This window comes from Sylvia atricapilla, chromosome 14, assembly GCF_009819655.1.
Source record: "Sylvia atricapilla isolate bSylAtr1 chromosome 14, bSylAtr1.pri, whole genome shotgun sequence".
NCBI classification, from domain to species: domain Eukaryota; kingdom Metazoa; phylum Chordata; class Aves; order Passeriformes; family Sylviidae; genus Sylvia; species Sylvia atricapilla.
Window position 1 is genome coordinate 11770196 of NC_089153.1, and position 27180 is coordinate 11797375.

A 27180-nucleotide genomic window follows, 5' to 3' on the forward strand; every position below is an offset into this window, starting at 1 on the left:
AGGTCCATGAGCTTAGAGAGAAATTAATGACAGCCAAATAGCCCATAGGATTCTGATTCATTTATTGAATACATGACAGGTAAGACAGACAGTGTAAAATTACATGTATTATTTGTACTTAAAAAAATTACAATAAATTACTGAATAATTAGTAAAAGCAATTTTACTAATGGCTGCTCTCCAGTGATACAGGACAGAGGAGGCAGAGAAATAAGGAGTATGTACCAGCTGTGAATACAGACCAAAAATGTCACGAGGATGAATTAACACTGAGTAGCACACCAAGCAGTGTTAAATGGGAACATCCACATGTATCCTTCCTACCTTTAGATCCCACGTGCCAGCCAAAAGCCGGATCAAACCTTGCCTTCAGTGCGGGGTCTGCTCTGGCCGAGCAGCAGCATCTCCTGCCCTGCCCCTGCAAGGCCACTGCCTCCGTGCTGAGATGAGTTTATCTGTAATAACAGCATTACTTCTCCTCCCTTGGAAAACACACCCTGCTGCCAGAAGGGCAACTCACAGTTTCCTCTGGTTTTAATTGATTTAAAAGACCACTCACTCAGTCTTCCAGTTATTTTGCCTCTAACTGGAATGAGCTCTAAGTGGAATACCTCTGGTATTGAGGCTTCCTATAAGGGGCCGATGGCAGAGCCACACTGCTCTGACATCTTCCCCTTCAGGTACAAATGCCCTTGGATGTGCAGTAGTTTCTAAGAGCACACCCATTTTTAAACTCTCAGGAAAGGACACAGAGCAGCAGTGGGTGGCACAGTGCTCCTGCACAACTTCCTGCTCCAAGCATTTGTGAGGGCTGACTGATCAGAGTATTCTTAGGGGTCCTCCTAAAACCTGGACCCATCACTAGCTAGGAAAAACAGGGAATCAGCACTAAATAATGAATACTGACAGGGACAGTCCAGCAGACCAGTGTGACACTGCCCTGGAATGCTGAGGCTGATTCACTGACTTCTATTTTAGGAACTTATTCCCTCATTATAACCATCATGGGCCCACTGATTGACTCAGTATCATTTCTGCACTGAAGTCAAGGAGCTTGTGGCTTCCCTGACAAACTAAAACCAATGGCTTTCAAAGAAACAGAAAAGCAAATGCTAGAAAACCACATCTGCCTGAAAATTCCTGAATTCTGAAGGAGAAAGTAAGTGATCGTACATTATGAAAATGCCAAATCGCATGTCAAAGAAACCTGCAGGTCTGAGCAATGTCTGTGTTTGGATCTTAGGGTGCTGTGAGCAGTGGGGCACATTTGCTTTATATCTGCTGAGTCACAGAACAGCTTACAAGAACGTACAGGATTATTTATAGGTCAGAGTCCTACAGCACTTGACTACACTGCATTAGCTCTCGGACTGGCAGCCAGAGGTGAGCATGGTTTCAAGCCAGGCTGCATCTGCTGTGCAAGTTACTCAGGAACCTACAGCAAACAAGGGCAGGCAAGGAGCAGTTACTGTCTGAAATAAAACTTCATTGAAATAAAAGATAGCAAAAGGCAGACATGCATAATTTATGGTGGTAATTCTATATGTCAGGGGCTATTAGGTTCTAATGGCTCTCAAGAATGTAATCTAATTCTCTCAGCCAGAGTAGCCAAAGAAACACCTAGACAGTCACTGTCAGGAGCCCCTTATCAGTGGATTCTATTGTAATTGTGTAGTTTCTGGTCTCTGAATAAACAAAAAAAACCCCAAACTGAAAATACTGAACCATCCTGCCATCTGCCACACTATCTTCCTGTTTTATCTCCCAAAGACAACTCCTGCTTTCTTGAGTTCACCCTGACACAGAGGAAAGTTCATAGTCACTGGATGAACTGAACTGCCTCTCTACCTTCTTCTGATCCTTGATCTTTTGGAGAATGTTGACTTTTTTCTCAAAGTAGTTTACAAGGGCTGTTTCTGTCAGCATGGAGGCCAAGATCTGCTCGAAGGAGATGGACCAGTCAGTGTCAATGGTGCTGCCATACCTGGCAGCTGCACTGCTGCCCTCACAGCCCACCAGCACCGTGTCGTCCGCGATGTCCTCGCACTGCAGGGAGCCCGTGCTAACCATGGAGTAGGAAGACATGGACATGTCATCTTTGGTTTCATCATCTGATAGCAGCTGTAAAGGAGAGCCTTGTCCTTCCCCTGACCCATCTCCTAGAGTTTGGTTTTCCTGCTGTGTTTTTTCGGGCTGAGCATCCACACTGGTTTTGTCCTCGTTGTCAGCTTGGGGCTGCTGCTCCACTGCTGAATTCTGACTCTGTTCAGATGTTGGTGACTCCTCTTCACTCACAGGATCTTGGGTATTGTTTACTTTGCAGTCCTCAGACTTCCTTGTGGGCCTGTTGGAGAATTTTTTTCCAACTTCCCCAATCCGCAGAAGCAGACTGGCCACAGTGGCGATGGCATGGTACAGCTCCTGCTCCACGGGGTCCTCACTGAACATGTTGTAAAGGGTCTTGCATAACTCTATAAACTGCTCCTTTAAAAGACAAAGACCAAATAATCATGTATCAGGCTGAAAGAAGTTGTCAGTGGCAGATGAAGCAACAGACACCATCTCAAATGATTCATTGCTCATTTCCCTCCTCACCAAGTGGCAACTTACTGTACTGATTCAGAACAGTCTGACACAGACAAACTTCCCCCTCTCTATTGTGGTTAAATTGAGAGACAGCTGGCAATTTAATAGTGGTGGGTTTTCTGCTAACAGATGAACAGAGTAGTCAACATATTCACTAATGCTAAGAAAACCTGAAATTTTACTTCTATTCTGCTACTCTTCTGTGGTCAGCTTCTAAGCATTTCTGATCTGGTTTAAGTAGGACCCATCAAGGAAATTAGAGACAGGAAAGATCACACCAGTCATCTGACTCTCTCTTTTGTAACCACATTCTTCACTCTCCACCAAGCAGCTGTAACTCGAAGCAATGCAAAACCAAAAAAGTTGAACAAGTTTCTGTGACTGATGGCACATTTGAAACATCCTGCTCTGGAGGGAAAACACAGAGTGCAGTTCTTATAGGAAGAACCGGTCCGTGAGGGAGAGTGAATCCATTACATTTGATTGGTTGATACAAAGCAGTTTGTCCATATCCACTGCAGAATTCAACAGAAATGTGTGGAATTAGATGTTCTAAAGCTCACCATACCAGAACAGCAGGAAAAGCTATGGGCAAGGACTGAACATACTGGCACAATGGCTGCACATACTGCAGAATAGCACTAAGCTGCCAATGATCCAACTGGAAATTTTCATATTCCTTTCTTACCTGGCTCATTTTGGGGAGATCTTTAATAGTTTCTTTCTTGTTCTCTTTTTCCTTGGCCCACATTCTTAGGTAGTATCTGTAGTCCTGTGGACTGGTACCTTTCTCCTCTGCAAAACAAGAACAAGCCAGTAGTCAGATGGTTTATGACTTCAGACTTAAAAAGTGAATGCTGAGACAACAAAAATCAGGCTTGAAGAAGGTGTTATTGACAGCCCAGGAAAGCATCTTCCAGGAAGGCTGCAATGTTTCCTGTTGGTTTATCTGATGCAGCTCAATAGAGCAAAAAATTTAACAGTGCTGCATCAGCTTGACTTCTCACAGACGAACTCTGTGAGTTGACAACTTACCCAACATGATTTACAAATGCTGTGATCTTGGTATGTAAAAGAATTGGAGTAGTAAGGTATAAGGGATGCTTATATCCCAGCTCACCTCCTGCTTCACCTCTGTCCACAAGGGACACTTTGCAAGGTCTCCTTGATCAGCAGGAGACAATGAATAGATCATAATATGAGAGAGACAAGAAAAGAACTTGGTCTCCTGATGATGAAATTACCTTTTTCTGGACCATTCTCATTTCTCCTTCCTTTATCTTCTTGGGTTTCTAAAGAATTATGGAATTATAAATTAATTAACAGCTGATTTTCAGTAATACAACACACAAAGAACTTAAGACAACTCAATATACAAATTTAAACTACACAAGAGTATGTTTAATAGAAGTTAGATCTCACACTCCCATATCATGGTTAGAGGAGTGAACAGAACAGGATGGAAGCACGAGGATGATGGGATGAGCTGGATAAAGAGCCACACTCAAAAAGTGGGATGAAGAGCTGAGGTAGAGAGCAGAGGACTTAAAAAAAACATCTGAAAACACAGATATGAAAGACAGAAATGCAGTGTGATGGCTTAAAGACAAGGATGTTCAGTCACCCAAAGCAAGATAATGAATGGAAAAAACCCAAACCACTACTGAGCACATATGTGACTAATGCCTACACTCCTCATTATTCACTGCCTGAAGTGACATTCTGGGAGCATTTTGCAGTCTAACTTCATGAACTTTACTTCTGGTTCCCTACACTGTCACTAGAGCAAACAGGAAGTCTTGGTTCAACTCAGACTGTTAAATCAGCCACCTAGCACCAAACTGCACAATTGCCTCTTGTACTTAGATATTCAGTTGTGTTTTGGTAAAGTTTCAGCATGATGGACATACTTTGACCTCCCATCTGACAATCCCTAATGTTGTATTTTAAGAAATGCAGTAAACTAGTCTACCAACACTTTGGCAATTCAGTGGCATGCATCTTTATTCCTTTACACTGGAAGACTGTGGAGTAGGCACAGGGATCACCTAACACAGGCCAGCAAACCTAGCACCCCCCAGCTCTGTTCTGAGCATCTTTTTCTAGATTCTAAGATGAGAGGAATTCTACTGAAAGAAGCCAGACAAAACCTATTTTGATCAAGGCTGAAACTCAATAGTCAGAATATACTGAAAGATATTTAATTACTTATAGCACTCTATTGATGGTGAAAGTGTCATGAGCAAGGAGCAGCAGCAGCAATAATTTCAAGAGTATTTACATCAGCACACTGAGCTGGCAGGTGGTATCAGCACCACAGCCATGCTCAATGCATGCACATAATCCATGGACTGACCTTGAGACTCACAGTGCAGGCAGATATCCAGCTCTGAGACAAAAGGAGATACTTGAGCAGCAGAAAAAGGGGTTGAGGGGACAATATACCAGATAAAACAGAAGAAAAGGTCAGACAGAGACACAGAGAAGGAAACAAAAACAAGAAGAGACAATGAGACTTGCATGAAAAACCCTAAATCATGGTGAGAGACAGGGGCTGGTGAAAGCACACTGCTCCTCCTCAGCAGTCTGTGCCCATGCTTCAGAGCATGCTGTATCCTGCATGAATGGGCACCAAGGAGTTTTGGCTCCAAACTTCTTTCCCAGAACAAAGACAGTGAACTCAAACACACTGGCAATCCTAACACACTGCCAGCACGAGATCATGCCTTGCACAAAATCCCTGTTCAGAGCACATGGATCTATGCTGCAACTCCTGCTTAACTGAGAGATAAAGGCAGTGGTGTTGCATTACCTTCTGTTGTCACATCCTCTGTGAAATAACTTGTGGCTTCCAAAGCAGACTCTGTCTCTTCTGGATTCAGAGCTGTATTCACAGAGAAGCAAATGTTAAAATCTCTAACTGAACAGCAGTATGACCCACTTCATCAGCAAAACTCCTGAGGCACCCCCTTCAGTATCAGAGCAGACCATGTTCAATAGCCGCAGTACACAGAAGCAGTCACTCACCAGGAGGCAGGTGCAGTTTGTAGAGTACTTTGAGTTTTTCAGTGAGGTCACCATGATACATCCCACCTGGAAAGAAAAAAAAAAAAAGATTAAGAAAAATAGCACTTTAATGATGAAGAATCACCCTCTGCTCACAGGTTCAAACCAGAATGAATTCCCATACATTGACTGCTCAAAGTCCCGTGCAGAATCAATAATGAAATCCACACCAAAGCGGCGTATTTTGTCCAATTTAAGGCTTCATGCCACCCTCTCCCCTCACGACAATGAACACACCATTATCTCCTTTCACTTCTCTTCTTGGAAAAGGACAGACACACTCTTTGCAGCGTTCCATCTTCTTCAAAAACACCACTTACTCATTCCTGTCACGAACTCCTTGAAGTTGATGAGGGAATCCCTGTTCTCATCCAGGAGGCGGAAGAGCCGCCCTGCCAGCACAGGGGTGTGTGTCCCACAGGCCCAGGGGGTGAGGCTGATGAACAGCTCCTTGAACTGCTCCATGTCGATGCGGTACTGCTCCAGGTAGGGCAGGCTCTGGTCCCGGCGGGCAGCGGCCCCACGGTTGTTCCCCCAGTAACAGCTCATCAGGTACTTGGCCTTTGGAGGGAAAAGGATTAACAGGGCAGATTATGCTGCTCCACACTGAGTGGAGACTGTCACAGCTCAAGAATAGCACCGAGGAAGCAAACAGACATTTCAGGGAACACATTATCTGCCTTGTGATTCCTAGTGTTACTCCACTACAAAATAATCTGAAATTAAGGAAGAGACACAGATTTCAGGAAAAACACAAGGAATTATTTAAAGTGGAAAATACAAAACATGATTTCAGGTTTTAACAAAATGTCACTCCCTTTATGGCAAAGGGAACATGCAGATTTTAGAACTAAGCCTCTCTTTCTGAGTCTACAAATAAACACAACCAAGGTTGGTAAATGCAGTTGGGTAATACCATTCTTTTAAAAATATATATGCTGACAAATAGAGGCAAAGCCCTTAAGTAATCTTGTGACAATTACAGACGCGGTCAATGGGAAACTTGAGAATAAAAACTGATGTACAGCCAATCCTAGCTCCCCACTGTCAGGGCTATGTTACATTCCCTTCCATTGACTTTGCAGTCTTTCTGAGTATTATTCAAATACGGTGAATGTGGTTTGGCCACTTTTGGGGGAAAAATTAAAAATAATTAATCAGATAGTAACAAGGCCAGTCCTTCTGGCACCATGTGTAACAGAATTCCACATCAATTTCTGACAGGTCACATTAATAATTAAAGCAAAGCCATTGTTTCCCTTTCAACTTACTTTGCTATTTGTACTGTCTGTGACAACATTTCTTCCTCACTCTAAAGGAAGGTTTCTTACCTTGAACACTACATACAGCTCTTCTAGTTCTTCCATAGAGAAACCAATGTCACCAGACACAGCTCGGACCTGTAGTCAAGGATAAAACAGAGCGAACGATTTTTTTCAAAAGTAGAAAAATCAAATACAACTCATATCTTCTCTTCTGTGTTACACAGAAAAATCCATGTAATACAGAAGAGAAGAAAACAACTGCAAGGAGACATCACACAGAATGGGAAGCAAAACAGAGCCATTCTAATACCCCTGGAAACCAGGAAGGCAGTCTGCAGTGAAGCAGAAACTGCTGACATTTTCAGTAGTTTACTGTGCTTATTTCCTGTTTGTGCAGACCTGGTTGAGCAGATTGTGTCACCTCCCCTCTTGTTTTTATCTTCAGATGTTTGACTTGGATGCATTAAAGAACAACAGAGAAATAAACACCCTGATGAGATTCTCCCCCTAGGATATGGGCGATAATGGCAATAAATAAGGACACTCTCCTTTGGCCATGAACCCTTCAGTAAAATTCCCTAATGCACTCTCTAAATTACAGTAAATTAATTATCTGCTAGGCAGCTTTTCTCAAAGATTCCAGGCAAGCAGTACAACAGACTGCACTAGGCATGGGAGGCTATGTCAAAGCCTACAGGTGTTTTTTATCTCCCTCCGTGCCAAACATCTCATTCAATCATTCTTTCAATCATTTAAAACTTGGTCTGCTACAGCATGAAGTTTCTCAATGCTCACAGCAAAACACTTTCCATGAATGTGCCATTTGGTAGCTCATTCAGTCTGGGGGTCACATACCACACTTTTCTTGGCTGTATCCTCCAGAGACTGGATCACTTTCAGCCTTTGTTTGAAACGCATTTGTTCAATGTCATCTGCCTTCAGATTGCCAAATTTCTACAAGAAAGGAAGCAGATCAGGTCAATGTCATCTCCTGAAGAGAGAATGACCCATCTTCAATTACACATTCTTTAAGAGGTGTACTATCCACCTCAGAGATCACCTAAGCCCACCAGAAGCCTTTTACCAGCAGCAAGATAAGAAAAAACTTGAGCTCTATTCCCTATTCACTCCTGTCCTGCAAGAGAAGTAATTCAGAGTTCATGAGAAATCCAACATCAGAGGTCTCTACAGAAAAGCTGAAAAAGGATCTGTCAGGACTGACAGAAATACAGGTCCTGTACTGCAGCAGAGATAAGAGAACAGACAGGCTGTCATTCCTTCCAGCCCTGTCAGTTTTTCCTCTAGGACTCCCGTGAGATTCAGCCAGAAACACCACAGTCAAGAAGCTTTTCTATGGATTAGGTCAGACAAGTAATATGAATTCAGTGACACTCTTCTATAAAAAGAAACCAAGAACAGAGAAAATGACAGCTGCCTGACTGTAAACAGCCAGAAGGGGATGGGGTGAAAACCGAGATAAAGAGGGAAATGATCCCACACGTTAACAGAGAAGAACTGCCAAACACCAGTTCTTTCACCTGTGCTCTTTTCATCATTTAGAATCAAATTTCCTATCAGTCTGTTCTCAGTATGGATTGTAAGGAACACCTCTATCCGTGTAGAGATATTTTAGCAGCATTGGCACCACTCTGGGGTCACCTTCCTATTATTATAATATGCTTCACAGAACAGGATTTCTATGCACGTGAACTGGGATTCTTCCATGTATCTGCAGAGTACTTCACAATTTTACCCTGACTTTTCCTCTTTAACTCCTCAGCACTGGCAATCCGCAAATAAAAGTAATAATGGAGACTTTTTTATAAAGCAGGAAGAAATTTCTAGTCTGTAACTTCTCCCTTATTTCCAGTCTTCATTTTAGTCCCTCTGGTATTGGGCAGACTCTTTGTAACCTGCAACAGCCAATAGTGTCAAGTTCTACTCATACCAAGCAGGTGGAACAATGGCTTTAGCCTGCACTCTCTATGCATCTCAATCTATGAACATTGCTCAGATTTTCACTGCAAAAAGAATGAAATGGGATGTTAGTAGAGAATAAATCTTGGGCTAAAATCAAGCGAAAAACTTTACCTCATATGAAGTTTTGATGAGTTCAAAGATGTCAATTTCAAGTGGGGGGTCATCTCCACTGGTCAACAGTGCATGCAAGTGGGGAATAGGGGGAGAGACACTCTGTCTGTTAACTACGTTGTCCAAATATCTGTGGATAAAAATGAGGAAAGATGCAACATTCCAGGATTAGTGTCCAGAAAAAAAAAATATCCTATATGCATTACTCCCAACTTCTTTGTATCACTAATCTAAACATGAAGGAGAATTTAATTTTTCCCATCTAATCTGCAATGCTACTCTCAATGTACCTGGAGTAAAGTTGACTTTCACACTGTTTTGGGGGTATTTGCTCTTTTAAAAGTAGGCTTCTAGTCATATGCTGAAGATCTTGCTGCACATAGAAGAGATTCCCATTTCAAACAAGAAAATCTTACATTTACTAGACTTGGGAGATATCTACTTGATAATGTTTGATGTTCCTAGAAGGTGATTCCTGCCAGAATCTGTTCTAAATAGTAAACCAGAATTAATATGTATACTTCAAATAAACAACCTTTAAGAATTCAAATTCAAACTGAGATGCAGGAATTCATTATGCTGCAAAACAGCTCCAGAAGTATGGGATTCCTCCATTGAGCCAACAATAAACTTCAGCTGTTGCAGAAAGCAATAGCAAATTTCTCTGGAGCTCAAGCTCATCCCAGAGTATTATCTATGATCTGCTATAAGGTAGGAAGAGATGATGACTAAAAGGCCACTGCTACTATTCTGTTATAAATAAGAACAATAATGGTACCTGCCCAAAATAGTCATGGCTTCACCTTCATCGCAGCACTGTAGTAACTTCTCCATGTTGGCATCAAGTATGGCCAATGACACCTGCAGGATGAACTTGATTCCCTCGTAGAAAAAACAGTCAACAATCACCACAGCACTCTCAAAGGGCATCACACTCAGAAAGAGAGTGAGAAACCAGGAAAGGGATATGGTGGAGATCACCCCCAGGTCCTGCATCTTTTCTGACAGCTGTGGAAGATACTCTCGTGTAAGTTCTTCAAAGATGCCTTGGTCCACCAATGCACCTGAAACAGACAAAGAAGACAATGGCAGAACTCAATTTGGTGGTGTCATGTACCAAGCCAAGCAATTATTAAACAAAATAGTATGAGTTCACTAAATTTCATATAAACCTCTGACCATTGTAATTAAAACATTAGTCTTTTTTCCCCTGTTCTCAGTTAAACCGATGAGACTGTTCCTACATTGCAGAGCATACAGACACAACCTCTAGACACAGAACCTCTCATTCATCTGTGCATTTGCCCTGAATGGAGGGGTGGAGAATTATTGATATTATGGCATTTACACTAGTCTTTTATACAAATCAACTTTAAAAGCACCATGAAGTGGTGCATTCACTAACCTCCCCTGACAGCCTATTCCACAGATTTAACATGTCACTCAGATGAGGAAAACTAAAACTCAGTAATATTCTTATAGATATTCCTCCTTACTGCTAATGATCCCACCTGATACCAATTTTCGGTGACTTAATCTTCCATGTTACTACAAGGCAGAACTAATACCTTGGAGAACTGTTGTGTCTGTTCCTATGTCTCCATCACACCCTTGCCACTTTAAAAAGAACAGAGTTGTGCTTCATTATCTTTAAAATTTAATTAATTCTGAGCAACAAAATATTCCTGGGAGATGCTGGTGCAGCTGAAAATCCAGGCTGCAGCAGGAATCTGCTGAGGACTCACCCACTACTCTTGTGTTGTAGTAATCTGGCAACATCCGCTCGCACAAAGCCACCAGGAGCCAGAAAGCCTCTTCCTCATTGCAGTACAGCAGCAGCACTGAGGTGACAATGTTCATGGCCTAGGAGCCAGCACAGCAAACACTCAGGTACAGGGGGAAAACATGGAGGTCCTCATGAAAGCTCTGCTATTACAGGCCAGCTAAATTTTCAAAGCATGAGTATAGCAAACTAAGAGTCACATCTACTTCCAGCTTCTACTGGCATCTGAGTCCACAGATGACCTTAAGTCAATTTTTCTTCCTGTTTTCAGTTCCTCTGTTCATGAGGCAGCAAATAATCTTGTCACACACTTTCAGTAAACAATAATTTTCAAAGTCTTCATCAACACCTTTGTAAGAATTTGGCCATAACAGAACAACATAATGAGACCCTGTAACATCACAGCAATACACAAAATGAACCTGAATTTACACCAGGCTGTTTCACAAACCAGCAAATGGCTTCATTCTCAATAGGCTGTCCATATGCAACATCACTTATTTGATTAAATCGCTCGTTTTAATGAAACCAGATGTTTTTGCTGAACTATGGAAAGCTCTGGCAGGAAAGCTATTAAAGATTCTGACATTACACCTAACAGCCTTGTGAAAAGTCTACTTAAATACTGTGTTCAAAGGATACTTAAGAGATGATGCAGCATAATTTCTTTCCTACTTCCTCACCACTACATAGAGAGCATGAAAGAAAAGCTTGAAACTGAACAAAAAACTGCAGAAAAAGTCCAAGTCAATCATGGTCACTGTGCAGGACTAACAAGTCTAAGACTTCTTTTTTACCTGACAGTACCCAATTGTTGGATTTCTGAATGCATAAGCTGTTAAGACTCTCCGGAGGGCAGCAATTCCCAGTTCATTTTGGAAGGCAGGATGTTCTGGCATAGAGCGGTGCAGATCTCTCTCAATTTCCTCTGTAGCGAGATTGTACCTTCCCATTGACTTTTCCACAAGATCTGCGTAGTAACCAGGATGAGTCACCATCTCATTCCAAGCCCCTGAAAGGACAAACAAACACTGCTTTACCTCTGGTGCTTTGAAACACGGATTTCATTCCCAGTTTCAGAGATGAGGGAGCCAAGAAGCACTGCATGAACTCACGAACTACAAATAGATGTGAAAATATAACAACAAACTCATTGTTAAATCATGTTAGAGTTTAGGTCCCAACACTGAAACACAGAAAAGGAGACCAAACAGCTACTAGGATAATAAAGAAAGCCACCCCAAAGTATCATTCAGATGGAATTAAACTGCCAATAATTTCTTCTGAACTGACCTAAGATTCATATCTTTTCCTTTGGGATGTGCAGAAAACTTACTCCTGCTATCAAAATATGCAGCACAACATCCTACCTGAAAAAAGGAGCCACAGCTCTCCACGAAGATTCTCTGGGATTCCTTTCTGTACCAGCTCCCTTGTCTTGGCAGTGCGATACATACACATCCCTCGCCCATATTCAAAGAAATGAATGTTCCAAGACTCTTCCTTCATCTTCTCCTTTGCCTTCACAGGAACAAATATGACTATTTTAGGAGATGATTGCACTTTTACGTTTGTAAGAGATGATTTCTGGGGTATATTCAGACCTGCACTTCACAGGAAAAATACATTGTGACATTCAAAACCTCTCTTCTTTCTGCTGAAGAGTGTATATACTAATCTACCCTGTTCTGAATCAGTTATGACCTTGCTTAAAGTCAAATCTTTACAAATATACCTTGAAAATCTCCACATACATGCAAGCAGAACCATGAATCGTGATGATTAACTAGCAAGCAGAGATATAAGTTCCCTGCTTTCTTGCTCTGAAGTTGTTCTTCACAGCCACGAATTCACATCCCAGGACACTGGTAACACTCATTTCTCAGCCTCTGGTCAAGTATCCCAGGTATGTCAGTACAAACAGTGTAAAGTTACCTCTATGCAGCACTATCACTGACACACACAGCAGTGATAAAATGCATTTCCATTCTAGAGTAGGCCATGAAATCAGCAACCTACTGCAAACTATTTAAAGTTAATTGTTTTACATAAAAATATCACTTACCCCTTTGGGTCCAGAGAGCTCCTCAGAATTCCTCCTGAAGAGTTTGAGCAGTCCCTGTGAGGCTGTTGGCACTTGCCCAGCACAGAAGCTGACGACGGGTCGATGGCTGAGACCAGATGTGGGGCTGACAGCCAGGGGGCTGCTGGAAGGCAGCTCTGGAATCTCCTGCACAAGGGAACAGAAAATGTGTGAGCTCACGCTCCCTCCTCTGCTCATGGCCTAACAGAGACAGCACTGGCTGGTGACAAGCACTGCAAACACACTGCAAGGCGCATTGCTCTGGAAAGATGATGAAGTTCCTCCCCGCTATTTCCTTAGTACCTCACTGCTGGGATCAGCCATGTTCCACTTCCACTCCCTGTCAATGCCGCAGGGTTTCTTGGATGGTGTTCTCTGCAGGAAGTCAGAGATCCTCTGTACCAAGAAATCCCGGTCTTTCAGATTGGCGAAGAAAAAGGTCATTTTACTTTTAGTGCTGATGGACAGAGGGCTGGGCAAGACGCTGGAACTATCTGCTTTTTCAACTATTGTCACCTAGAACACAAAGACAAGGGCCATTTGTTATCCATAAAGTACAGCACAAAAGACAGAAGCACACAGAAGAGAAGAGAGGGCTGTAGTCTTAACAAATAGCTAAGAAATCCTCACCTCCCTGAGAGGAATGATGAGATGACAGGCCTCCTCTGCCCTGCTGGCAAAACAGATGTAATTGTTGGAAACAAACATCTGGCCAGGAATATGCATTTTGTTGAATGGTGTCCACAAGGTACAATCTGTGTGTCCATCCAGGCATTCATCCTTGGGCAACCGGAAAGTGGCACGGTAGCACTCATTTTTGGCTCGAGCATCCAGGTCTCTGGGGGAAAGTAAAGGGTAGGATCCTGAAACTTCCTTACTCACTTGAAAAACCCACTCAAACACTAATGTCAAACGTTCATTCCAATCACAAGCTTCAGACTGTGCTGAGTATTCTTAGTATTCCTTTCTCTAACTGAGATGCCACCCCTCCTCTCTGACTCCTCTTTCAGCCTTCAGACATGCCTCCCTGACAAGGTATGTCCTGCAATACAAGATAAAATATGCAAGTGCATCTACGAAACTGAAATGTTACATCAGATCCTGAAACTGCAGAGAACAGTCTCCCGTGGGAGAATTTATTACAATACAAATCTGTTTCTTTTTATGAATCTTTAACTTCAGACAAAGAGGCTCTGTAATTTTCTTCCTCCACTTTTTTTTTTACATATGAATTTCAGCAGTTTCTAGCTGAAAATTCCTTCTGACAGTGCCCTAGCCATGCATGAGAAAGACACGAGGGTGTATGTGAATTCAGCTCCAATTTGGGATGGGGAAAAAGAGAAAACAAGCAGAAGGCCAATGACTGAAGTAAGTGATGCAGCCACTAGAGTAAGAAAACCCCAGTAGCACCTGGGAGCTATAAAAAATAATGCAGATTTATTTTTACAATCCCCTATTACCTGTCTTCTTTTCTCACTGCTGGGAACATAATACCTTTTTAATGCAGAGATGTTCTTAAGAGGCCTCCTGGGTTTTGGGAGAGACTTGTCCTGTAGGAAACTCTCATTATCCAGTAGCTGCCGCATTGCAATGTTGGCCAACTGCTCCATCAGCTTGAACGTCTCATTGATGTTGAGAAACATGGAAAAATAGAGTTCACTGTCCCTCGTGCTTACTTTAATGCACTCAGGGAACAGCAGTGTAGCATTTTTTTCTAGCTGGGTTACATCCACCCACTGGATCACCAGTGTAACTGAGAAAAAGAATTAAAAGAATACCATTATTGCAATTGAGTGAGGCAAAACAACAAGCAAAGAGAAATGAAGGTCTACCAGCCTGCGAGCTCTCAGTGGAGCAGCATTTCCCCCCTCTTACACATGGACAGTTCTTTTCTTCACACTTTTACTGGGTTCTCCAAAAATACTTGGAAATAACCTTTGGGATTAATTAGACTAGAAATAATGCAGTTCCAAAAGGACTATCTCCCATCCAATAAATGCTTTCAGCTGCAATTACTCAATTTTTTATTCTTTCTTTCTTTCCAGCAAATTAGCTCTGGACTCTGGAGTTTGGGCTTTGTAAATGCTGGGTCCTGGCAAGTGTTCCAGATAAAACTCACCAAGGTAAAAATACTGCTTTGTTCTCTAACTGAGTCTTACTTGTAAAAAGTAATCCAGTTTGAGTAGAACAGATGTACAACTTGAGAAATGTTTTAAGAAATGACTCAGGCTTTCAGTCTAAACAGCACTGAAGTGCCTATGAGAGCAAGAACTGATTTACGTGCTGAGCCAGACAGAGCTCAAGGATTCCTAAAAGGAAAAACCCTATCATCTAAAAATGAGTTCACACAGAAGATCAACTGCATTGAAAAGACCATGGGAAATGACAGAAACACAACTTGTAGGCTCATAACTCACCCTCTTTGCCCAGCAGGAAGGAGTAGAAACAGAGGTGGTTGACAGTGAGGTACAGCCAGCCCTGCCTGGGGACACGTCCCTTCCAGTAGCTGCAGGAATAGTAATTGACCAACTTCTCCACCTCGGGCATCCCAAACTGCTTCCGCATCTTCAGTTCAGCCTCTTTGAATTTACCTGGATCCTCTTCACTCTGGGGCTGCTCATTCTTGTTCTCCTCAGCAATAATGCCCTGAAAGAATGTGGGAGGAGAGAGGAGAAAGAGAAGTGAAGGTGCCTGCTGACAGAAATAATGTACAAAGCAAAGGGTCACAGCAGCAATGTGGAAGGCACAAAGGAACAAGACACAGCACTTATCCTGTCATGTCAGAAACAGCAAAAACATGCAGAAAGGGCAGTCAGATCCTGTGGGAGTCTGGGATCTGCGATCCACTCCTGAACACATGTCACAAGCACTCATGTTTAATGTTTGAATGAGCTCCTCATGGCTGGCCTGGGAACGCTTGGAACACCCTGTAGGAGAACTGAAGTCTCTTTTCACTTGCACACATGCTTCTTCAACTGGAAGATCATCCGCCAGGAAGGGAGAACTCTGCAGTCTGTCAGATCTTGACAGGCCAGAAGGAAAACCAAATGACCACAATCTCTCTCACACACATACAGAAAATACAAAAAACTTGACAGGAGAGCTGAAAAAGATGCAACTTCCTGCAGTTCAGCAACAGACTGTATTTATAAGTTTCTGCTCTGGAGGATTTGTGGGCTGGAATCTGAAGTGTGTTAACTGCAAAACCAGCAGGCACCTGACTCCAAAGTCAGTGGAAGTTGGGGTACAGATCCTTTACAACCCAGATGCCTTTCAGACCACTGGCAAGGCAAGTACATTGCTTGCAAACTAGAATTCTCTCTCCTCCATTTGTTGCTAGATGAACCCTTGTTAAACCACTCTCCCTGCATCAAAGGCATAATTGGCAAGGATTTTAAAGAGGCATTATATCTGGATTAGTAAGAACATCCTAAGCAGGCTGTTCCTTGAGATCTACTGCTCTTAACTCTTCCCCTTCAAATATACTTGTTCAGTATTTGCTCTGACTGTGATCTGATGCTGACAACGCTGTGTGCATTCCATGACACTTTCACACCTATGTATGGCTGCAAAGGATAAAAAATTCTTACAGCCACCTCCCAGTCCTTTCCCAGAACCTGGAAGTCCTTGAGGGAAACATGTCACTTACATGTATCTTGCCCTTGACAAAGGTGGTGATATCTTCTTCATTGTCAAAGATGGACAGAGTCTGCAGTAAATTATTCTCCAGCCATTCCCAATGCTTTGTGATCTCTTTACGAGATGATCCTAATTGAAGGGGAGAAAGACCAAAGGAAAAATAAAATTAGAACAAGGTCTTTCTTCCTCCAAGTTCAGAGCAGGAAACTAATATTTACTGTGTACATATTAGTACACAGTAAATCACACACAACAAGTGTGTACATGTCAAGGACATTTTATGTACACCAACATTGTATTTCTAATAAAATGTCTCCATTGTCACCAAGGATACTCAGCACACAACCAACAGATCATCCTGCTGCCAATGCACCCCAAACACAGACTTTTTCCCAGACAAAAAGCATTCCTATGTTGCTGTCAAGAAGCACTCTTTCAATTACTGGCATTCTAGAACAAAAATAATGAATTACCAGAAGAACCTTAAAACTACAACAACTTTCAGAACAACTGGAATTTTTTAACACCTACAAAGAGGTTCCATTTCCCAGGGGCAATGGTCAGCAGGGAGCATACAAATCAAAAAGCAACCAAAATATTTATATCAAAAAGTTCTCTGCTTTCTTAAATAAAAACTTCTCAGCAAACCTTCTATCCAACAGTTAGTTGTCTTTAACCATTTAGTCTACAACAGTTCAAAAACCAATTCAAAGAACTTTTGTTTAAAGAGTTGCCTTAATTTCCAATATTTGTCTATTTCAAATATTTGTCTTTTCTTCCTCTCTGTAGATAGCTATTGCTATATTGTGGACAAAAAAAGCAGAAGAGAAAAAAATTTCAGCTCTCTTTAACAAGATAAAAAACATTGTTAAATGCAGATGAAAATAAATCTTTTAAAATGCAAGTCTAAGACATTTTAACGTTTGCCTTTGCCATATTCCAGTAAATTTACCTTCTAGTTTCATACTTGTGTAATGGGATATCTAAAAATGCTAACAGCATGCCTGCCACTACTCAGTTTCTCTATGAGTACATTTTACCATTCTGTGTAGTTAATGATGGAAAAGGAGAAAAACAAATGACACAAACAGTTCCCTGGGAGGCAGCCTCAGCCATGAAATCCTCTTCATACATTTGCAGTTGGACACCAAACTATAAAAACCTGCCAATCTGAGAATAAAACTAGAAGCCAATGAGCTGTTCTGTCTGAAAGGACTGCAGGGATATGAATTTGGGGTTGTGTATACAGCCCAATGTGCATGATAACAAAAGTTTGTTCTGTTGCCTCTGTGTATAAATTTACTTGACATCTACCGCAGCATCTGGCAATGCTTCTAAAAATACAAAATGGTTTCTTTGAAGGGCACAGAACTATCAATTATAGGATGCTTTGATTGCAAAAAAAACCCCACAGGTTCAGCAAGAGCAAGTCTGTGTCCTGTTTTGTTTCATGAGCTGCATCTCTTACCAAGTGACAGCAGCCAAATTGCTAAAATAAGCCCGGCCTCACTAACTGACATCTTTGTAAGAACAACATTAGAATGACATACATGAAGGAGTAAACATTTGTGAATGCTGCAAGGAGGCTTATAAGAACAAAGCGCTGAAGAGCTGAAGCTGCATGTGTGACCAGATTGCTGCCCACTAGTATTTACACACAGAGAACTATAAATAAAATATTTGCATTTTTCAACTAGAGAGCAGCATACATTTTATAACTTCAAAGGAATGCCAGTACTCTTACTTTGACAGCAGAATGAGAACCAGATATGACAAAAAAAAAAAAACCAACTTTGGATGAAGACAACATATTTACTCATATTTACTATGTACAATAATTTATCAAACTCCATTTGGGTGTTACCCAGCCCATCTCAATTCTACACACTGCATTGCTTAAAAGTAACAGATACAGAGGGTATCAACTAAAACACTCCTGAAACTGAACAAAAATAACTTGTTGAGTGTCAAGATACCACAAAATTACAGATCTGCACTAAATATTCTCCTTTTTTCTATGCAGTTCCTGACCTCTCATTTTGTTTTCTATCTTTCTTAGTTCTCTGCCTCCTCAAAGGGGAACCTGAGTTTCTGTGAAGCACAGCAACATCCAAACCTCTCCTCTGCAGAATTTAAGTAGCTCTGCAAGGGAGATTATTGTGTTGGTTGCCTGGGGAGAAGGTGGGAAGAAGAAAAACAAGACATCAGCCTTTGTGGGCCTAGCAAATGATTCCTTCATGATCAGATTTTATGTCTCCACCACAAAGTGAAAAGTGAAGATTCTTATTATAAACAAAGCTGGTCTAACAAACATGTCTGGAGATATTTCCTCTCTAGCAAGCATTAGGACCTAAAGCTTTAATCAAAGTTCACCAACAGGCATCAGATGGCTGAATTATGAAATTCTAAAATAGTAATTACATTTTTCAAGTAAAAGGGGACAAAGATTCTTCATGTTTTAAAAAATACTATCCTAGTCCATTTTACGGATCTATATACACATCTATTCCAGGCCAGAAATAATAGAAAAACCAAAAACTGGACCAAGAGATTCCCCAAAGTACCTCTGGTACCTTGAAAAATGTTCCATGTTCCCATCTTGTGCCATGCTCCTGGTAAGCAGCAGCAGAACACTCATCATCCCACCAAAACCAGCACGTGTTACTCTCTGCACAATCTCACTACAACCTTGCAAATACAAGGGACATCTTGGAAGAAAGAAAATTCCTAACATCTGCAGAAACAGAAGCTTCTGCAGAGCTTCAAGTTCCTCAATTACAGTTTAAACAACACTGAGTTTTGTAATTTCTGGAATTTTCCCCTACATCACCAGAAGCTCTTGGCAGTGTCCTGAGCAGTTATAGGATATTCCTACATGGGATAACCAGTCACCTGAATCAGAAAGATGAACGAATAACTCAAAACCAGTCCCCAACATGAGTCACATACCACAGGCCACTGCCCAGTACACTTGAGAGTCCTGAGTCTGGTGCAGAATCCGATATGGGGCAACTCTGGCACTGGAATCCAAAACCACGTCTAGTGTTCCCACAAGGAGACCTAGCAAGCAAAGAGACAGAAATTACAGCAGAGTAATACCAAAACAAAGAACTGGGTTAAGCAAAAGCACAGGATGATCACTGCAGAAAATGCTGATGTTCACAGCCTGTGAACAGTTGTGACGGAAGAAGAGCTGCTGCACTTGACTGAGAAAATGGAGATACACATCCAGTCACTGGAGGTAAATTACCTAAAAAACAACTGCAGCCTGTCCCACTGGTAATGGACAAAGTTTAGATGGCAATTAAATGCCTACTAAACCTCATTATAGTCCCCTGCCTTCATAGAAGAGCTTTCTAATGAAAGTGAAATGTGTTTTCCTCTGGGGTTTCTGCTTCTAATAGTGATTTTTTAGCCTACCAAGCTAAAAGACATAAGAGTTTTCAACAGCGTATTTTTCAGAATCACTCCTGCCAAAAGTAGGTAAGTTGTTCAAATGGAATCAAGTAGATCTAGAAAAACTGGTGCTCACAGGTTTCAAGGATGTTTCCAGAAGTACTCTGATTAAACAAAGATGTCAGCAACTCAAAATCTGGTAATACAGAAGTCAAAATATTGTTATATGATGTTAAATAAGGAGACACTTCCAGAGGAAATGTTGATGGACCAGACTTCATAAAGCTAATCAATTTACTTCAATGAAGTCTTTATTTCAATTAGATAAAACAGATTATTTGTTCTGTTGTTCTAGACAATGCATTATGAGCATCTTTAATGCAAATTAGCTTTGCAACATACTCATGATTAAAAGTTCTCTAGTATTAGAACTTGGATAGGGAGCACGGTTACTCCTCAGGCTCTGACTTTGTGGGGGATCCAGTTTCAATTCCCAGCCCTCATGGTTTCAGTAAGCCTGTGCAAACTGTACTCATCCACATCACATTCCTTATCAAGAAACATGGCACTTCCTCTCCCTTATCTCTCCTGGCTATCTAGGTAGCAATTAACAAATTAAGAATATACCACTGATTGTCCTTGCAGTGAAACATCAAGACAAACCTAAACCAAACACGTATGTAACCAGTACAGCAGGATCTGTTTGGGCTCTGGGTTTCTTGCATAGTTTTAGGCAGGATACAGATTAAAAGTTAATTTTGAATCCTTCCTATGACAATACTGAACGTGTCAAATATTGACACACAGACCAGCAATGAGATGTTTAATAACCTGAGCCTGATAGCAACTCCCAACACCTTTCCAGCTCAGCTGAACATCCCACTCTAACTCTGAGATGTCACTGTGCAGCTGCACAGCTCCTTAAGGACACGTGGCTTTTAACCTGCAGGAGCTCTGAAGAAGATTCTCACTGAGCCACACTACCTCAAAAAGTAAACACAGCTCAAAGCTTCAACCCATCAGGAATACATCATTTCAAACGTTCCCAGAATAGAGCCAGTCATTTCTTTGGGGAAAAAAATGGAAAATTGTAGAATACAAGTATAGGCCTATATGCAAAACTGCCCAAGTTAGGTGACATCAAACAGAGCAGTTCAAAATAATTTTGAACAATGTGAAATGATGAAATATGCTAATGATGTTTAATAGCTGTACCATCTCTGCAATTAGTTTGTCTAAAAGGGCTAATACATGACAGTCCCTATGTGCAATCGACAAAAGTAAAATTCACATCTGCGTAATTCACATAATTGAAAGCATCCTGCACATAAATGGGGTTTTTAAAAGCGAGGGGATTTGTCGTTGTTGTTGTTATCATTCCGCTTTGGTGACAGTCATGTTATTTTAGCAGTTCATGTCAGAAACACGGCTGTCCTCCACTCACAGGGGTATTTTCCACTGGGCTGCACTCACACAGCTTCACCCCCGGCCCACGTACAGCACAACTTCCATACTGCTACTAACTATAAATCACGTCTTGCTGTCATCCTCTACACCTTATAAAACCACACACATCCATAAAATATGCAAATGAGCCATCTTAATAATTCAAAGCAATGCGAGCAGGGCTGAGAAGCCATTTTTGAGCAGAGCAGAAGACGGTCCCAGGCACCCCGTCAGTTATGTGTGCTCCCCGGCAGCAGCTCCCGGCCCTGACCGCGGACAGCCCCGGCCGGGGCGGACACCGCGGGCTGCGGGGTCACACACACAGCGAGGAGCAGCGAGGAGACGGGCGGGACGCGCCTCTGTCCCCCGCCGGGCCCCGCCACCCCCGCGCCGCGCTCACGGACCCCGGGCCGGAGCCTCCCCGCGGCCCCGCCGCGCCTCACCCGTGAGGCCGCCCCCTTTGCCGTGTCCCCGCCGGCGCTGCAGCAGGAAGAAGGGGTTGGCGCGCTCGGTGACCCACAGCGCGCCGGCCAGCAGCACCTCCTCGGGGCCCAGCCACATCGCGGCGGGGCTGCGGAGCGGAGCGGCCCGCGGGGCTGGGCTGGGCCGGCCCGGCCGGGGCGGGAGCGGCGCGGGCGGAGCGGCCGGCCCGGGTCACGGGGCCCGCGCCGCGCCCGCCGCCACCGCGCCCTCTGGCGGCCCGGCCCCCTCACTGCCGCCGCAGCGCCGCGGGTTCGAGCCCCGTGTGGGGACGGCGCCGGTGCCGCCTCCCCGGACTGCCCGCGGTGGGCAGTCGGGGGTCAACGCCGCGCTCTGCACAGCTCCTCTGCCTCCCCGTGCCATTGAAAAGACCTGAATTGAACGGCCTGAGGTTGTGTCGGGAAGTGTGTGGGGAGGAGGTTAGGTTGGTTATGAGAAAAATATCCACCCCAGAGGGTGGCCGTGCACTGGAACAGCAGGGACATGTCCAGCACTCCTGCCCGGGCTGGCGATGCTTCCATCTCCTCTCTGGGAAGATGGGAATTAATTTGCCCTTTTGGGGCAAAATTGCCTCAAAATGAGGGAATTGCCTCCAGGCACTTCGAGCATCTCAGCCTCGTGAGCTCAGGGTGGGGGTCCTGGCACCTGGTTCATTTTGGTGCTGGCTTTACAGCTCTGGAGCCCACTCAAAGCTTGTGGCCCACTCTAAGGATGATCTTAGCAGCACACAGGACAGCAGGACACGCACTTCTCACTCCTCCCTTGGCTGCAGAGCAGCTTCCCAATAATTTAGTGAACCGCTATTTTGTTTCAAAAACCAGTAGAGAGCCTCCAGGCAAACTCTGAAAGTGTTACAACAGCAGAAAACACCGACACCTGCCATCTCTGTGCTTATTGCCCAGCTCCCAGGAAGGCGGGAATGCCATGGTTTTTTAAGCTATAAATCCTTTAACCCTGGATGATCTATCTTCTTTGTTAGTGCAGTACCCTAATCCCAGCTGGAGTCTTTGTACACTACTGTAATATAAATATTTATTAGGTGGCTCAGGCTGCAGGGCTGTGCCTTCACCTTAATGGTAGAGCTGTTTTTTGGGGGAGCTGTAGGACGGTTTTTGAAAGCTGGGTGTCCTGTGGGAAAGGTTTGAGCACTGGGAGAAGATACTGAAGGATCTTTCCCTGTTTATTGCTGTTCTTGCTCACTCTGTGCCATTGTTAAGGTGGCAAAAGCTGTGGGAAGGTGGATTAGTGTCTCCAGAATATTTATAAGACACTTTGAACTATGTGGCTCTTAACGGCCTGGGATTTCTAGGCACCAATACAGAAAAAAAAAAAAAATTTACATCAGAATGGGAAAAATCCTCTCTGAAAATGGATCTATTGACAATGTTGTTCCACACTATCATCTAAGACAGATCTAAGAAATGCTGGAGGGACTGGAGTCACCAGGTGATGTTTTCCTTCTCCATTTTTAGACACCAAACTCACAAATTCACTATTTTTAAATTGCTTTTTATTGAAATGTAGTACATTAGCAAACCCTAACTAGTCGGTATACACTATGAACATATCGGCATATACCACGTAACTACAATACAGTGTTATACTTACATCAAAACATGTCAACAAGTTCTGCTGCTGGCAAGCTACGCTTCCACAGGGGCTGGAAAGCCCTGGCTGTTAGGAGGACACAGTGTGTCCCTGTGTCCCCACAGCGTCTTCAGACCCCTGGCAGCTGCTGGCATGTTCAGGTTACCTGGTCACACCGGTGTGACCCACCTGGTAGCAAGCCAGTTCAAACAGACTTTTCATTTTTCACACACGCAAACTGGGTTTTTTTGTTGTTTGCTGCAGCCTCCTGTGCCCAAAGGCCGGGGGGTCCCCTCTCTGCTAAGATAAAATGATCACATTTTGGTGGATTCAGTGCATAGTTAGCCATGGCCTCGAGCAGGTGATCCTGGACAGGCACGGTCATACAGAGAAGCTTTCAGTATGTAACATCAACTGGCAAACTGCAGCAGGGCTGATGGCACAAGCAGAAGAGCGATGCTACCACTCATTTTGCTCTGAAAGGTTATTCCCCTTTATTGGAGTGCTGTGGCAGACTTTACCCGTGCTGGGAGTTCAGTCTAGACATAGAGGGTGGGAGAAGTCTGCCTGCTGATGTGGTGGCACAGGGAAGGCCTCTCGTTCATGTAACACCTTCCAGCACAAGCAGAAAGGGACAGGATGGGACCTCATGAACCTGCAGGAGGAGCTTTGTTTTAACAGCCCCGAACACTCTATCAAACATTTCTTAACAGCAGCAAAGAACAAGTTTACTTTCACACCCAGACTTCCCCTGTGCAGCCCAGGTCTATGGGGAGGCTGCAGGCAGCTACGGCTCTTACTGCCCGAGACAGTGTGAGGGTGTTACAGACACAGGCACGGGGGATCCACAGCTAATCTGATGATCCATGCCTTAACACAGCCCAGCAGAGCTGCTCTGCTGGGAATTAATGGCTCTTGTCCCCTCCAAGGGGTTTGGGCAGCTGAAGATCAAGTCAGAGCCAAGGAAAGGCGAGCCCAGGGGTATGTGAGAAGCAGAAAAAAAAAAAAAAAAAAAAAAAAAAAAAAAAAAAAAAAAAAAAAGAAAAAAAAGAAAAAAAAAGAAAAAGGCAAATGGCATATAAATGCACACAGCTGAGCTCAGGGAAAAGAATAAAAGCTCCTGGCTCCTGAGGGCTTTTGGATACAAGCGGAGAAAGGAAGAGCCTAGCAGGAGTGAGGGAGCCTTCACATATATATCCACCTCATTTCTGGGCTGCAAACCCCCAGTCCCAGCTGTATGACACTAGCTGATATTACACCTCAGCCTTGCATTAAAATCACTTTAAGTAGCTTCAACTTTCAATAAAACACTATGTAGTTCTTACTTTGTAGGAATATTAATACTTAATTATTAACTCCATAGGAAAGGGAATATTTTTGGGCAACACTTTATTACACAGGCTCCCCAGGCCCAGAGACCCTGGACATTATTGCGTTAAGAATGAAAAAATATTCAGATGATATTGCACAACCTACACATCCATTTCTGTTCACGTGAGCATCGCCATGAGGTTAATGGGCAGATGAGCAAAAGGATGCTCCATTCAGGGATCCAGAGAATGAGCAACCCACAGAAATAGCCCATATCCCACATACCCTGCTTTGGCTGAGCACAGCCCACCAGGAACCTCTGTGCCCCCACAGACCATGACTCTGGTTTGGAGTGATGCATCCCCTTGGAGGGGCTGGCTGGCATGGTGATGGCACAGTGAGGTGATGGCACAGTGATGAAGAAGATGCTGGAGAACAGGGGGACACAGCAGTGCCTGCACAACAGGGACCTTCACCCAGCTCTCTAGAGGAGGAGGAAGCCAGTAGTAACTGATGGAGTGGAAAGGTAGAGAATAATTGGGAGAATTAAGAATGTCTGGGAATGTTGCAGGCTTTTAAAAAGACTAGGTTAATGAAAAGATCAATCAAGTGACAGATAACAAGGTGTCAATTCGTGGTGCTTTGCACAGGCTCTGTAAGCAGATTTCACCCCCCCCCCCCCCAAAGCACTTTGCAAGCACCAGGTAAACCTGACACCCTTGTGAGTTTGGGGTTTTTGGTCAACATCTCAGGACATCACTGGGTAGGGGTTACAGAGCATCATGGCCCCCAGTCAGGAGGAAAATCCCACCTGGAGCCTTTCTCTTGTAACTGCACCCCACAAGGAAGTGGGGAGTGGGAGTACAGCTTTTTCTCTTAATTATTTCAAAGACAAGGGAAGCAAAGTAGAAATGAGCACCAGCATATTGAAGTACTGTCTACCTCTCCTCTGACTTCCCCTCAGTCTGTTTAGCTGGAACATCTTCCCCTCTCTCACTCCCTCCCCTGCTCACCAGTTTCCACTGAGTGTGCCAGAGCTGAGGCTGCCCTGTGGTGCAGCAAGTCTAGCAGGGAAAGGAAAAAGTGAAGATATCTTTAAATAAAACAACACATATGCAAGCTGTCATGGCACATCACACACTCTTCTGCACTGCTCAGGCTGAAAAATTAGGTCAAGTATGGCTGGGTAACACAGGGTGAAAAAGGAGCCAAAGCTTTACTTGGGAATTCGAAGGTGTTCCCTGAGGTCCCTGCCCTAAGCTCTACTGTCCTTCTCTCCCACCCCTGCAGGCTGGCAGCAGTGGCTCTTGCCTTTGCCCCACTGTCTCAGCTTCGGAGCTGCTGTGCTATTTTCTACACTGTAAAAATCAAATTACTATTAGCTAAGCAAAATAACAAACATTTGTAATACTTAAGTCAACTCACTCACCAGTAATCAGGCTGCAGAGCTGCCTAAACTTCAGCTCAACCCTGGTGCCTTCATCCTTCAGCTCATGACCTAACAGTGGCACTACCTCAAACATAAATTGGACTGAACAAGTCCTGGAGCCTCAGTGTCCCCCATGTTTCCTGCAGAATTCCCTCTGCTTTCCAGGAGCTGGTAAAAAGTTCTTGGGTCTCCCAAGCCTTTGCACTATTTTACATGAATGTGTTTAAAGAAAACAGATGTGTAAAAGTCACATAACATAGTCGTAGACATGTTTATTTAACTGGTTTTGGTCTTTCTTTGGCTAATGCAGGATACCTGGCTATTCCTATAGCATCCTCAGGTGCCAGGGCAAGCATCCTAGAGCAAAGGGACAGTGCAGATTCCAGCACATGAGCTCACTGGAGGGAGCAACTGTGAGGGTCGTTAGGTAAATTTTAACATGCTTCAAATTTAATATTTAATGTTGTGTATTATAAGTAAAAAGCACACTTACAGTCTGGCTTCTTACTGGCAATTATTCTCTAAGAACACAAGCAAACCTTGATTTTACAAATGTCTTATGGGAACATGCAAAACTTTCATAGAAGAGGAAGCTTAGAAAGGGAAGACAAAATATTGAGGTTTGATTAGTTTAGGAAAACACTTGGAGATAAAGGCTTTTTTAAATATGTAGAAGTCATAAACTGAATGTTTTCCTGTTTAAAAAAAACACTTTTTTTTTAACCTTGAAAATGATTTTCCAAGTTACTGGCACTTACAGTGCTTGGTAGGTTACGGTATATTTTACTTCTGTGAAATGACTCAACCACACACAGCACCACTGCAGCAGAACAAGAACAACGATGCTCATCAAGCTTTTTTTATATACTGATTAATATTAAAAGGAAAACCTCAAACTTACCAGCATAGCCCAGAAAAAATCACCCATGTTGCTGTGGTGCCTCTTCCCCATCCTAAATATGACTAATTGGGGAAGGCCTGCACCAGCACGTCCTGACACGCACGTAGGGACCGACTG

At 43.2% G+C, this 27180-nt stretch overlaps 1 protein-coding gene across 3 annotated transcripts; it reads right to left on the minus strand.

The window, feature by feature from the left end:
* Positions 1–45: 45 nt before the first annotated feature.
* TBC1D9B (TBC1 domain family member 9B) lies at positions 46–21985 on the minus strand. 3 transcript variants are annotated; one of them, XM_066329138.1, is made up of 22 exons: positions 21799–21985; positions 19463–19573; positions 16524–16642; positions 15292–15520; positions 14369–14627; positions 13505–13712; positions 13178–13390; positions 12857–13021; positions 12162–12312; positions 11589–11803; positions 10754–10871; positions 9787–10072; positions 9009–9138; positions 7773–7871; positions 6984–7052; positions 5973–6213; positions 5614–5679; positions 5399–5470; positions 4943–4975; positions 3831–3878; positions 3275–3381; positions 46–2484 (listed from the first exon to the last, which is right to left on the minus strand). In XM_066329138.1, exons 1-22 carry the CDS (start codon positions 21914–21916, stop codon positions 1792–1794), a joined length of 3750 nt encoding a protein of 1249 aa, XP_066185235.1. In that variant the 5' UTR covers positions 21917–21985; the 3' UTR covers positions 46–1791. The 3 variants fall into 3 exon arrangements, with proteins under 3 accessions (XP_066185235.1, XP_066185234.1, XP_066185236.1); XM_066329137.1 differs by having other exon boundaries at positions 4943–4993; XM_066329139.1 differs by lacking the exon at positions 4943–4975 and having other exon boundaries at positions 21799–21984.
* Positions 21986–27180: the final 5195 nt, after the last annotated feature.

Coding starts and splice junctions, on each gene's coding strand:
- TBC1D9B (XM_066329137.1), bottom strand. CDS start 21,916: ATGTGGCTGGGCCCCGAGGAGGTGCTGCTGGCCGGCGCGCTGTGGGTC. Junction 15,521..16,523: donor TTGTCAAGGGCAAGATACAT/GTAAGTGACATG, acceptor ACATTCTTTCAG/GGCATTATTGCTGAGGAGAA. Junction 9,139..9,786: donor GCCATGACTATTTTGGGCAG/GTACCATTATTG, acceptor TTTTATCCACAG/ATATTTGGACAACGTAGTTA.